The sequence below is a fragment of the Homalodisca vitripennis genome, unplaced genomic scaffold (genome assembly GCF_021130785.1).
Source record: "Homalodisca vitripennis isolate AUS2020 unplaced genomic scaffold, UT_GWSS_2.1 ScUCBcl_1008;HRSCAF=4073, whole genome shotgun sequence".
NCBI lineage: Eukaryota > Metazoa > Arthropoda > Insecta > Hemiptera > Cicadellidae > Homalodisca > Homalodisca vitripennis.
Window position 1 is genome coordinate 19,935 of NW_025777111.1, and position 14,481 is coordinate 34,415.

General features: G+C 44.9%; 1 protein-coding gene across 1 annotated transcript; it reads left to right on the forward strand.

The window, feature by feature from the left end:
• The first annotated feature begins 3,104 nt into the window (after positions 1–3,104).
• On the forward strand, positions 3,105–8,871 carry LOC124371144 (extensin-like). The gene is made up of 2 exons (XM_046829457.1): positions 3,105–3,194; positions 6,319–8,871. Exons 1-2 carry the CDS (start codon positions 3,105–3,107, stop codon positions 8,869–8,871), a joined length of 2,643 nt encoding a protein of 880 aa, XP_046685413.1.
• The last annotated feature ends 5,610 nt before the right edge of the window (positions 8,872–14,481 follow it).

Below are 14,481 nucleotides of genomic sequence, written 5' to 3' on the forward strand. Positions count from 1 at the left end.
TGCATAAATATTCCATTAAATTTTCCAGTATTTTTATGAAATTCCAGTGATTTATAACATGGGATTTTACAGCTAAAATTAGAGAGAATATCCATTACTACGATAACACATGAATTTATAAATTTATTACAATTAATAATTTTGTAGTTACTTTTATTTTAGTAAATATTTTTTTAAAAACTCAATATACTTTTAAATTCTTCGCTCAAGGAACCTATGGTGGCAATTAACTAACTGAAAAACCCGAAGTAAAATACATTATATGTATTGTATTAACATCTCCACTGTTAATCAATACTTTTATTTAACTTAAATTCATGTTCAATGGAGTGTCAAAAGTAGTTTCTGAGAGGTTAACGTAATTGAACGTTATTGTTTTAGGACACTGTGCAAAACACAAATCATGCAATTTATATTATTACAATAGAAACCCTTGCTTTATATAAAACTGTAAAAAGTGAGTAAACAGTTTCTACATCCTTGCATTTAAGTACACTCCACTGTTAATTCCAAACTGATCGGTTTCTTTGAATTTTTAAATATCTGTTCAAGAGAAAACGAGACAAGAAATTTTAAAAACATTTTTCTTTTAGGCAATTAGAAATAAAAGTTTTATCAAACCGATAAACATTTCCTCAGATTTCTATTTATGCAAATAAAAATCCCCAACATCTTTTATGGATGTATCCACTAACAATTTTCATTTCCTTTCGATAGACACTCCTTATTTTAAGATTGAAAGATGAAGTAATCACCTAGTGATGACTAATAAATACCATAAATGGTAAAATCCAAATATTACAGTTCAAATTTAAATTACTCCTTTATTTACAATACATTTATATGATAATACCTTCACTTGGCCCGAAATTTGTTCTTGACAGGGAATTTCCATTTAAAATAGTTTTAAGGATAACGGACAATTTATAAAATAAATCTGTTGAATAAACCACATTTAAACGTTTAAACTTAAAATAACAACGTCTAATATGGATAGATGCATGGTTCACTGCCGTGTATAACAGAATAGAAGACAGCACGCAATTATTGATCCATTGGAAGACTAATGAGCGCTTTTGTTTTATGGAACGGATCAAATTTGTTCAAACTACAGCCGCAGAAGTTTTTCAAGTTGAGATTATTGGTTCTTCATTTATGCCAAACGTGGTATTTTGGTGAATTAACTATTGCAGACAACAAATTCTAAGCCATTCATAACCTTCATAACATAATCGTTTTACTGCAGTTTCCATTTATATTACTAATAATTAGTTACAAACTTATAGAAAAACAGTTTAAGAATCACCCATCTTGTTAATTGAAATAGAGTACTATGGCCATAATTAGTGAGCAGAAAGGTAGAAAACATTAAAATTTGCGAGAACAAAGCGATGGAAAGTCTAATTGCACCAATCTCGAGTTGGAGAGTTTTCATTAGATTTGACTCTTTGCGGGCTTCTTGGAATTCACTCTCAGAAACTTGAGTATTAGTGGGTTCATTAGCCAAACTCTTGAGATATGCCTTATGAATTGTTATCATTTTTAACAAAGAGTTTATAGTTTAATAGATTGAAACTAAAATTTTATCTCCTCCGTTTGAATACACCTCGTCTCAGGTGTATTTTTTTTCTTAAGGAGAAATATCCATACTAACTCTTGCAAACGTAGTAAAGATTGCAACGTTTACACTTTTATGGGTCAAATTAAGGATTTTTACGTTTATGGTAAGCGTTAGCGATTTTATTTCAATTACCTATGACATTTTCAATACAAAATTAAAATATATGTACGGGTTATATTAAAAATATCATTAGTAATAAACGTAATATTAAAAAAATGGATTTTGGTCATTATTTTCGATCACACATTTTAGTAAATACTTTAAAATGCTTCGTTGAATGAATGTTCCAACATTTTACAAAGGTTTATCGTGTTTTGTAATGTACTCAACAAAATAACATTCAATATATATAAAGAAAGGTTGCTTTTATTTTCAATAATATAAGTATAGAACTAAGGCAAAGTTACAGCTATCACACTCCGACCAGCCGCGCCCTGACCGTGACTTTGGGATGGACTAACCACACTATCGCAGCAACACTGATGGTATCATGTTTGTAGATGTCAAGCTTTGCATTGCAGTATAACTCTACGAATACCATAAATGCTAAACTTGAGGAAACTTTTGTGGATAATAAATACACAGCAAACAACCCTCTTTTTATAGGCATAGTCCAGGACTAGACTAGACAGAGTATAAAACATTAAAATTCACTTTTTTTGTAAAGTTAAGTCTCGCTGTTGCCTTTAATTGGGTTTTATAGGAGACTTCAGAAAAGTCCATCTTTCAATTTACTAACCCTTCTTTGAAATAGTGGTATCTGACCAGCATAAGATAACAAGTCGAGTGTAAGTGGCATATCTGCAAATATATACTTTTCTTTAGCAATCGTAGGTTTTTTTTTTTTTTTTTAACGTTGGGATATTGGGGTGGATTCACAGGTATTCCCTGCACACGTCAATCTTGAAGCTTATTGTGTTGCCCCTTTGATGTTAGTAGGGGGTGTTAAGCCTATGTACTTTGTGCCCTTAATTAGGCTAAGAAAGTTTTTTTAACCCGATACTAGCATCTGGTTTCGTCGCCTCTTATGGTTGTTTAATACATCCGATAAAAGAGAGCCCTTGTGTCTCCTTGGCTCATCCATCTTCTACACAGTCCCCCCAGTACTGTAATGTGTTTTGCAGTCCTCTTTCAGACCTATATTGCAGAAGTCTACCATCGCTCCCGAAGTCTCTCCATTTCGTAAACCTAAGATGTGTGTTTCCTGAAAGTTGGGCCTGCCTACCAGTGATCAAAGGTCAAAGTCACTTTGCTTAAACCCGATCCCCTGCTCCAGCCCCATCAGCCGTCTGGGGTGAAGGGCCGGAGCAAGAATCGCAGCAAAGCTCAGTCCTTTTGCCGAGTGGCTTGTCGCCATATGGTGACTCTCTGCCATCCGCCAAGCGGTGTGTCTTCCATGGAGCCGATTTGTTTGTATACCTTTGGTAAAGCGGCTTGACTTTCTTATATCCACAACCTCGCGGTTCTGGACCGGTGTATGGGCATGCTCGCTTTGCTCTCCGCTTTTGGCAAGCCTTGTCTGGGCGCATCTGCGTTTGCCCAACCTATGCCGTGTGTGGGTCACAAGGAGGTGGTACACCCAGCCAAGACGTACAGAAAAGTTGCGTGATCCAAGCTTTGCAGAGAGTGTTAAAGCACTCCAGACATACAAGCTTGGATGAAAATGCTGTTGGGGTATGTATCAAGAGCTTCTAAAGAGCATGCACTGACTGTCCTGGAAATTATACAGATGTTTCTTTCCTTGGTACCCTCTGGTAATGGCCTTAGGTTGGCACAAGGCCATGAGATACCATAGATTTCTACGGCTGTGAGAATATTGAGCAATGTGTCCGTACCCAAACCTTGCCGTCAAAGGGCCACAGTTTACTTGGGGATCTGACTATACAACGCATACACATAATCCAACGTACTGGCTGCCCTTAAATAAGCAGAAGCCATCGCGTGTACCAGGACTCAATTGCATTCTTCTCTTATTGTTGGGATGATGTTATTCTTGGCGATTTCCACTCATCTTCTGGAGTAGAAAGTCAACAGAGAATGGCCGTTTTGATTGAATACGAAACTCCCGTTCGCTCATTTATGGTCGGTAGAACCTCATTTCTCGGAGAATAGTCGCTGTGTTGGTTATATAACAGTCTTCAACGTGAGTTTGGATCGCCATTGCCCGCCGTTTAGACGCGCCATTCCTACCACAAGCCAGCAAACCATCAGCCGATAGGCTGACTTTTCACGCGACTTCAAGCGTTGTTGTTATGGACCATCAAGAAGGTAGAAGTCCGCCTAAAGCCAACCCATCAGAGGGATCGCTGAGGGACTGCTCCTAAAAATGCGTCCGGTTGCAAAGCACTTGTGCCAAGCCTTTTCTAAAGCGTATTTCGAGCTTGGCTTTTAAGCAGTTACCTGATTCACCTTTGTCCCACCAGACTGAATGACCAGATAAGTGATGTTTTAGGGCCACGTTTACAACTGCTTTGATAAAAGCCATAGGTTGGCTATATCGGGGTCTTTACAGCCCCATGACGATCTCCTGCAATGTCTTCCTGGCCCACGTCCATGATCGCCCACTCTTGCTTTGTGCGAGAGAGTTATTGTTTAAGATGAATCGTTTCACACGTAAGACTTTATGGTCTGGATGTCAGCTCCATAAATATTTGACTGTCTTTGACGCACTCAAGCTGTTAGTGGGATTGCTGAACTAGCTTTCGTTGATCCTCTAGAAAGAAGAGGACTCATAGGTTCTTTTTCCTAGTGAATGGTACAACTACTGTCTTTAGAGGGGGTTTATTTTTAGTGTCCCATCTCCCATGACACCATTGTGTACATGTTTGAAGGTTTGGTATATTTCAATGATAATCAACCAACCAACATCTTGTATATTTTCCTTGTACCATTAAGGACTATGTCGTCTGCCATATCCTTGGACACTAGATTGCGCCATTGTTGAGTAAGGTTCCTCAAAGTACGACTCATGTTCTACTACTAGATTTCCACAGTAGAGGTGAACGGGATGCCTCCTTGAGGAACAATCTCCCTTGTGGGGGTGACTGGATCTCAGCAAGCGACTGTCTTTCATTGATGATCGGCCAACATGAATTCTGTCTGCGGAGCATGCATCAGCCATGGCCCTAGAAGCCACCCTCGGCATATAGAGCTGGCTCCGTGAGGCCCTCACCGTTCCGCTGTGGCTCCAGATCTTACCAATTCGGCAAGTGAATTTTAGCCCAATTTGTTTCCAAAAGCCTCCTTCAATGTACTATGAAGGTGTCTACGAATGCCAATTTCCTTGGGGGGCGGACAGGCTTATCCTCAATCCATACTGACTAGATTGTGCAGTTGCTGAGGATTCACGGGCCGTCCGGGATATGCCCTTGCTGGTTATTGCTATGTTTTGTTGCTCGATGGAAGGGGGAGTAGTCTGAGAGAAACTCCCTTTGTCTCAGGATGCCTCTCCACCAGTCTTTCTATATGTTTTCAATAGAAACGCGAAGATAAAACTGATGGGGCGAAAAGATTTAGGGACCGAATGTCCGCTCTCAACCTTCTTTAGGGATTAAAGAATCACCCCTGTTGAAGACGCCAGGCTTTGTGGTATGTAACCTATAAGCTAGGCTCGCCACTGAATAGTTCACATTAGAAGGGTAAGGGAGATTCTCTGGCCCTTGTTGAAGGGAGGGCCGGAAAGCCATTCCAATTCCCCTCCCTGCAGATTTGAAAGGGGCAAGATGTAGAATATTGCCGATTGTGTGGCTTTAGAGAGAGTGTGATAATCCTCTCTGGCACATGGCCCAAGCTTACCACGATAAGCTCTTGGCACATGTGAGCCCTGCACTCTAATGTGTTACCCAGGGACGTTCAGTGTTCGTCCATTTCTCAAAGATAACAAACTCAGCGGCAAAGTGTAGTCTCAAGAGAGGAAGTCTTTGAGGGCTATCACTAGACCCCAAAGTGTGTTGACCTCCCTGGGACCTTAGACGATTAACCAAGTAACCGGGGGTTGGTGCCCTGAGGGCTAGTAAAACGTTGACAGTCTAGCTGCCTCGCGACTCTAATTTACATTATACCTTCTGTCGTGTAAACACTGCCTCTCAGGAAACTTTGTTTTGCATTTTTTTATTAATTGCTAGGCTGTTATTCTGTTACGAGCTCTATGATAGGATCCCTCCCATATACGGCCTCCTTTTGCATTGATTTTTGCGCAGCTTCCTAACTATTAGCCCGTTGTGTTGCGAGCGAGGTCCGCATGGTTCCACGCACTTAGTATTGTGTTTCGAATCTCTCCCCCGTCCGGCAATGGGACCAAGTTGGTCCTGAAGTGCGAAGCTATTTTTCGATTATAGCATTCTGCAGGTCCAGAAAGACTATCTGTATCTACTGTACTGTTGAAATGCTATCGCACCCACATTCGCGACCTCACCGATGTCCCAACTGCGGTGCGCTGAAGGTTCCAGACCTTAGTATTCCCAACCAGTCAGCTAGCCTCCTGGGAATGCGATAGAGGAAAGACAATAAAAAGAGAGAGGAAGAGAAAGAAGCCAACAGAGGCAAGGAACAGAAAGGAGAAAGAACAATAAAAAACTACACCAAGACGGAAGACTGAAAAACAGCGAAATGAGAGAAGGAGCAAAGAGGGATAAAAAGAAAACCGAAAGCAACTACAGATTGAAGCCAAAAAAAACTAAGAGATTTAAGCTAAACAGAAACTCCGATGTCACGCGCGAGAGCGCGCACCCACCCTTCCACCTTCCCCACCCCATGCGCAGCATTTACCTTCTCTGTCCCCCTCCGTTCCAGGGTCTCCACACCCCCCACTCACCTCCCCTTCCACATACCTAGCTCAACTCTCGCCAACTCACCGGCCTTCTCCCCCGCTTGACGGCTCGTCCCATTCCCGCCCTCCTCCCCGGCGTCTCATCCCCCCCTCCAGTTCCCCCTCCCCTCCCACCCAAACCCCCCTCCCCTCCCCCCCCCACACAAATCTCCCCACCCCACTCTCCACCCCCCCACTCCCACCCCCCCGCCCCTCCCCCTCCCGTGCCCCACCCCTCATCCCCCCCCCCGCTCCCCTCCCCTCGCCCCCGTACGCCCTCCACCCCCCAGCCTATCTCCCCCCCTTTCCCCCCTCCACCATCATCAACCGACCCCCCCCCCCCCCCTCATTCCCCCACACCTCCCACCTGCGACCACCCTACACCTCCCCCCGCCCCCCCCGACTCCTCTCCCGCCCTTATCAACTCAGCCGCTCCCCACAATCCTCTACAGACCCCCCCCTCACAGCACCCCAACCCTTCCCCGTCCCCCCCCCCCCCCCCCCCCCCTCCTCCTCACTTTTCCAGCCCTCCATCCCTCCAACCCCCCCCCCCCCTACACCACCCCAGCATCGCCTCCCGCCCCACGCCCCTCTCTCACCCTCTCCTACTTCCCCCCCCCCCTACCCATCACTACGAACATCCCTACTTCCCCCTCCCCCACACCCCCCCACCCTCCTATCCCACCCAACCAGCCATCGCTGCGCTTACCCACTCCCTGTGTCCGGCTCCATTGCTACCCCCCCCCTGTACCCTCCCTTCCGACCCAATCGTACCACATGCCTCCCACACGCCTTTCTCGTTCCCCCTCTATGTCCGACCCTGTCTCTCCAAACTCCTCGCCCCTCGCCGATCCTCCTCTCTCCACATCCGCACCTCCCCCCCTCACCTCGATACTCCCTAACACACCCCCAACCCCTCCCCTCCACCACCCCCCCACCCTCTTTCTCCACCAACCGACCACCACAATCCATTCATCTCTCCCCCCACCGCCTACTACCCCCCGCCTACCCACCACACTTCCCATCCCCCTCCCTTTATCCCCCCACCCACCCCCCTCCACACCCCACCCCCAACATTCACTTCCACCACATCCCCAACCCCCACCCTGGTCCCGCACCCCCCCAACCTCTCCCGACCCCCCCCCAACCCACCCCCGCACTCCCAGACCCATACCTCTCCCCCACCCCCTCCCCCCCCCTCCTCCCATTCCCCACATATTCACCCCCTCCTAGCTCATCCGCCCCGCCCCTCCCCCACCCCTACCCAGTAACCTTCGCCTTCCCCCCACCTCGCCTCTCCACCCCCGCTCTCACGTCCCACCCCCTCTCAACCCCACACCACTCCCTCCCCATGCCGCTTCCCCCCCTCTCCACCCAGCCCGCTACTTCCTCCCCCCCCCCAACCCCCTCTAAACCTCCCTTCCGCCTTTCCTCACACCCCCAAATCCATCCACACACGCCCTCCTCCTATCACCCCGTCCCTCCACCCCCCTTACTATCACCACAGATCCCCACCAACTCCACCACTAGTCCCCACGCCTCTGTCGTCACCCGCACCTCCCATCCATCCCTATCAACCCTACCGCCCCCACCTGCACCCGCCCTCCCCCCCCACCACCCCCCCCTACACCCATCGGCACCGCTCCCCCTTCTCTCCCTCGCACTCTCCACCCCAACACACCCTTTGTCCACCGCCCCCCCCTCCCCGCATCCCCTCCCCACCACACCCTCACAGCCCCTCTCGCTCCGCCCCCACACCCCACATCACCTCCTCCCAACCCTCCCCATTCCCCGCCCCGCGACCACTACTCCCACTTCTCACCTCCCCTACCCCCACTCCCACCACCTACCCAATCACCGAACCCACATCCCATCCCCCCCCCTCAGCCCCCCACCACTACCCCCTCCCACCTCCCTCACAACCCACGACCCAACTCCACCCACACCCCGCTCCCACCCACCGCCTTACCCCCACCCCTCGCCTGCATCTCCCTCCACCTCCCACCTCGACATGTTATCTCGGAGTCCCCAGCCTTCACCCCCTCCCCACACACACCCCAGCGCCATTCCTCCCTTCATTCCTCGCCTTACCCTTAACATTCCAACACCAATTCCCACCCCTCCTCGATCCCCGTACCCCACTCCCATCTCCCCCCTTCCGCTCCCTACCATCCGCCCCCCACACCTCCACCCGGCCCCATCCCTCCGCCCCCCCACCGACCCCATTCCCCCCCCCCTGACCTACATACCCCACCACCCACCACCCACCCCTCACCCTCACCCCGACCCGCACGTCTCCCTCACCCCGCGGCGCCCATACCCCCCTCCCCCCGCCAACACCATCCTGCTGCAGCCTCATCTTTGCAAGTTTGATAGCGGATGTATACCTGTGGATCCGATAATGGAAGCCTCTTCTCGCCTTACTTGCCACTTATCAACCTAATCCAAGTAATACCTGTGTTGTGCAGTATTGTTATATCCAAATTTAAGACCTTTCTTGTCTCAATCGTGTTGCGACACAGTAGTGGCCGGTTTTACGCCTTTATTGTGAGCTATATTAAATACGGTCCCCTACTTTAGAAGAAATTTGGTTAAAAGTTGACCTCACTCCTCTGGGGTTAGTTGATAGCGGGCCCGTTGGAGTATCGTGCACAACCTAGAAAGTAAGTTGTTTGATGTCTGTCCCTTTGTGCTTCTTAACTCCCACCAGGGGAGCAGGACTTAGGAGGTTCCTCTTGCTATGGAGGCGAGGTATCAGTTTTCCTCTTGGGCATACAATAACTCGGCAATGTATATACGCGGAGCCTACCAAATTGTGCTTCTGTACTATGCTCTGTCCATTTCTTCCAGGTCAGTGTGGCTCCACGACGTGAGATCATCTGGTAGCAGAATTCTGTTGAGGGTTAGATAAAATCCAAGCCTTCTCTTGCAACAGGAATGCAGGTCCCTGCACCATTCCTGGTAGAGAGGCGTACGCAGTAACATTTGAACGTTAACTCTTTGGTTTCTTTTTTAGGCCCGGCCAACTCTCCCTTGGTGAAGCCATGGTTCTTGAATCGCACATGCCAGATTCAAAATCCTCAGGATAGGGGCAAAGGAAGAATATACTGGCAGAAGGGCTGCCCGAAGCTAGCACCCTACTGGTGCGTGAGAAGGTGTTGATTTTGTAGAACTCGTGGGGGGAATTGTCCTTGACTGTCGAAGGAGACAATTGTAGGACCCTGACCAGAGTCCTATAAGGTGGAGCCTCTACAGTTTTTGGAAGCCTTCACTGAGCCTTGTAAGCAGGACCTCGTCTCCAGGAAACACAACGAATCCCGTAACCTTTCGGGATTTCTGTGCTTGGATGGAAGGATTTTCCACTCGTTATACATTTTACGGTTGTGCGGTTCTGCTTTTTGAACTTTTTTCAAGGTACCTTTTCAGGTGGGTCTTCTTCAGAAGCTTCGGTGAAGCTTCTGAATAGACACCTCCGCCTAGTGGGACCTTCAAGACTAATTGCTTACGCAGGCCCATCTCTCAGAGAGAAAAAGATGTCCGTCTCCCAGAGAGTATGTATTCCTTTGAATAACTTTCTTTCCAGCCAAAGTTTGGTGTGCTCGTTGGATTGCGCAGGAGGAAATCAATTAATAACACCTTTCCTCTAGGTAGGCGTTTGCCCTCGCAAATAAAGGATGGGAAACGGGAACCATCCTCCATGGGGATTGGATTTTCTTCCCAATAATTGCAGTTCCTCAGATGGCTTCTCCTTTGCTTATTGTAACCACCTTTAAGCTTCGCCATCCGGAGTAAGCCTTCGAGGGCTTATGGCCATTTTTAGATCCGCCGCGACACTCTCCTGTCAGGTAAGCCTTGGGTGTGCCTTCCAGAGCCTATCCGGGGACTCGATGGGGCTTCCGTGCTTTTGGGTTTCTACCTCCTAGCCTTCTTTGCGGGCCCAACCTCAGCGGAGGGTGAGGAGGTGACCAAGGTGCCTCTGGGGCGTTTGGCCCGACCTCCTCCTCCTCCTTGGTACCCGATCAGTTGGGAGCCGCCGGAGTTGAGACAGCACGCCTCCTTTGCCGTTTCTGTGGTTTCTTTTTCTTCTTTTTTCCCCCCTCCTCACACTTGGAAGAAGGTGTCCCTCATAAAGACACCTTCACCCTTTTTCAAGAAGTTTGTAAGCCTTTAGTGAGCCTCTTGCTCTACCTTTGGAGCCGAGTGGTGAGATTAGGCCTTTTAATTCTAAGAAGGTTGCCGATTATTGCTCTGTGGCTATCCATCCAGCTTATACCTGTAGACATAGGGGATATCGTGCTTGGGCCTGTTGAAGGAAGCTGATCTTCTATATATTGAAGGGACTTTTTGCTGTCCTCCAGCGCTTGTACTACCTTCCTCAGAATAAAGCCTCTTGGCCAATGTATGGGAAGCTCTTCAGTGGTACATTCTGGTATACCTCCTGTCGTTTCCTAGAGGCACTTTGTTGAGCGGAAGAGGAGTAGGGTCGAATGATTGGCATAAAACAAACCTCCTTTGAAGTTGTCGTTACCACCAGGTAGATGGTACTGTGTGTACCGAGGTAAGCATTTCAGGAGGCTGCCTCACGCAGGAAGCAGGTAGGTTAATAATTAACAGCTTCAAGGAAAGACTGTTTTCCATAAGGTTGGTTGGTTTTTGGTTTTTTTTGGTTTTTGAGTTTTATTTTGTTTTATGTCATGTTAGGTTCCCCACGAATAGCTAGGGAAATGGAAGGGTTCGACCTCTCAGACTAGAGCCGCCGGCATCTGCTCTGGGTAAGCTGCTTTAAACTGGAAGGGTCGCCGGTGTCCCAGAGTACCCCGCATAGTACCAAACTGGATTTGCCACCAGGCATTCAGTGCCCTGGCTACCTATGCTGTTCTCCACCGTAGGCTGTGGCCACCAAAGTCGGGAAGCAAATGAAAGGGAAAATAAACTAAATGCAGAAGGAGGTTTGAGGAAGTTTACCTCAGATAGAAGAGAAGTGGAAGAAGGATAAGATAGGCGGTGGATCAACACAGTAGAAAAGTAATTTGCCAAGGACTCATATGACCTCCAGAGACAAGAAGAGAAGGGATCTGGAGCATTAGACTCAGAGGTACCTCGGGGGTTCGCCCACTACCCGTACGGCCTCGAAAGTAACGACCGGCCCTGAGGGCCAATAATCGTAGGTTTTGCTTGGGAATATGTTTCTAACTCAACTAAATTATTTAAGGCCCCTTTTTAAAGAGTTTTCTTCTTAACATAAATTAAACAGGCTACGCAAAAAACAATCCTCGCACACTTTGTGTAAAAATGTTTTTGGAAGATCATATCATACATTCATTTAGTCCCACAAGTTTTGTCGAAATAGAAAAAAGGGAGAAGGCGTTCGCTCAAAAATTGAAATGGTTCCACTTACATAACAGCTTCAACTGTGTTCTTCTAATTCCACTTGTATTAGAAAGTGGGGAGATTGTAGAAGCATAGAAATTGTCATTGCTAGCCAAGAGATTATCCCAGTTATCGTACAGTCTAAGACCTCATATTCCGTTTTTAGGGTACTGGAGTTTTTAAAGTTATTTATTGTAATTGTAGAGAAAAAGTATTCGTTGAGCCACGGTTATTTTGTTGATTTCTGAAATTGTACGCAATTTGCAAACATGGGGGTTATTATTTCTGTTGTAGATATTTTGCCTTATTTGCCTTTCGGGTATCGCTTTTCTTAGGTGCCAATAAAAAACACTAGCATTAAAATAATTGCGCATTGTACTTACCCTCAAAAATTGACACTTTTTGCTCTTAGGTTTATTAGTTGTAGCAATTTTAATTAAATAGCTCATTGCCTGTTCTTATGTACAACCGTGACCTACTCTAAATTTTTTGAAATTTATAGTTCTCGGTTTTAGGTTCCTATTAAAGAGAGATGTTAATTGTAAATGATAACTAAACATTGTCTTATAAATACAACGTTAATATTTGTCTTTAAAATAAAATGATTAATTGGTAAGACCATCTTACGTTCCCATTTGTATACAGAAATATTCCTTTTTATACCTCCCGACACTCCTGATTTGTGTTGTTAACATTTATTACTTATAATAATAATAAACACCCCCTTACTCATTTATGATTAAAAAAATCATAAATTATTTTAAGCTAACTTTTTTAAAATTCCACTTTGGTGGAACAATACTTATTTTTATAAATTATTTATAGAATGTTTTTTTTGTACAGTAAAAATGAAGGAAATTACAAAAATAACATTTCTAAATTACCAGGGTGGATTCCAAAAACAATAAGCACCGGTAAAAATGGACGCTTTCAATTTTGTAATATAGATATTGTATTAGAATATCGAATTTGAGCGGGTAGGATATGTTACGTCACGATAAACCCTGGATCTCATCTGAGCACTCATTTTGTTCTTTACTATTAATAAGTATAGACAGCCTAGTAGTAAAGTCGTTCCAGTTGTGTAGCACGAAGTCTGGAATGGGTGGTAGATTACAACTTTTTCCCTATAATAAACTCCATTGGCTCGACGACGACGACTAAAAATAATTCCTGATTGCAAAAGAAACGAAAAAAAAGAACTTCCTTGTTGGGTCTCCATGTCTACATACAGTACATTACTACTACTGTTCCACTCAACGTACAGATAAGTTTATAGCGAGTTGTACCCTTGGTATTTCAAATTTTAATATGGTCACATAGCGAATGTCCTTACGTTTAGCTACATTTAACAAATTGCACCAGATGATACAGTCCACAGCCAGCACGTCGCCAATTGTAAGTCCGATGTCGCTGTCAAAAGTGTTAATGAACGGGATGTCACACCCTTGAAACGGGGCCTCCTCTAAATAGTTTCTCGGTGGTTACACTGAAATAATTTTGGGGTGGTCTCTAGTTGTCGGGTGGTTCACATAAGTGTGTCACGAAATGACTCAGTTATGTGTGTCATCATAAGTCACAACACTGTCACTCAAAACTCGCCTCGTCATATAAAATTTTCATCTTCTCAAGTGTTACTACGTAAAGAGCCTTATCCCTTTGAAAATATTCAACGATTTCCATATATTGATTAAAATATAATATTGATATATAACATATAAATTATTTGTTTTGAAAAAATACGTGGGTGTATGGACATAATTTCATTAACATTGTTCTTTTGCGGTTTAGAGTTCAGATGATCGGCTAATATATATGCAAAAACGTTGTAGTTTCAATTTCTTGTTCAGAGCTCATTAACAACATTTGTATATACCGTAACTTCAAGGCATTCTCATGTGATTAATTGAAAGGAGCTGAGAAAATGTACTTAGTCCGCTAGCTGTTCAGTTTCTTTGGTAAAATATAGAGAACTAGGTCAGTTGAAGAATATCCGCTAAAAAAAAGTCAATTAACCTCTATTCTTTGCGGTATATAAAGAGGATTGTTGGGAGATGGACCCACTAAAAGCCTACAAAACTTTGTTTGTACGAATGGGACAATTCAGCATTTTCCTCGCATAAATGGCCAGTCACAGAGAAGAGGCTCAGCCTTCACCGGAGATAAAAAGATTAGGTTGTCGCGCTCATCTTTATCTTAATGGATGACCAGTTTAGGTAGTATTATAACTTCATATACTTTATTAGATACTGAAATATCATGTATTATGTATACTTAAGAAAAATTCGTACTATAGCGATCACATTTGGCATGACATGAGTATATTTATCAATTGGGCAGTTTATTTAAACATATTTTTTATTTTACTAAAACTTATACTTTATAAAAGATAAAATTCGTTTGTTATTTGAAATACGCAAGTGTTTCAACTCGGTTTGGTTTTAAAAAGAACTGTCCATTATTCCTTACCACTATAGATTTGTAAAATCCAACTTGCTAGTCCATGTTGTAAATATTTAGTTGTCGCTAAACACTAATAAATAATATCACCCAGACCCCAACCATACCAGAATTTTAGATGTATTTGCAGGGACTGTGTTCTTTTTTAAAGTTGGGATCTCCCCTTCACTCAATAACTTTTTAAATTTATATTTAAACATTAGTTTAAAATTAAAAAAAGAAA

Coding starts and splice junctions, on each gene's coding strand:
- LOC124371144 (XM_046829457.1), top strand. CDS start 3,105: ATGCTCGCTTTGCTCTCCGCTTTTGGCAAGCCTTGTCTGGGCGCATCT. Junction 3,195..6,318: donor GTGTGGGTCACAAGGAGGTG/GTACACCCAGCC, acceptor TAAGCTAAACAG/AAACTCCGATGTCACGCGCG.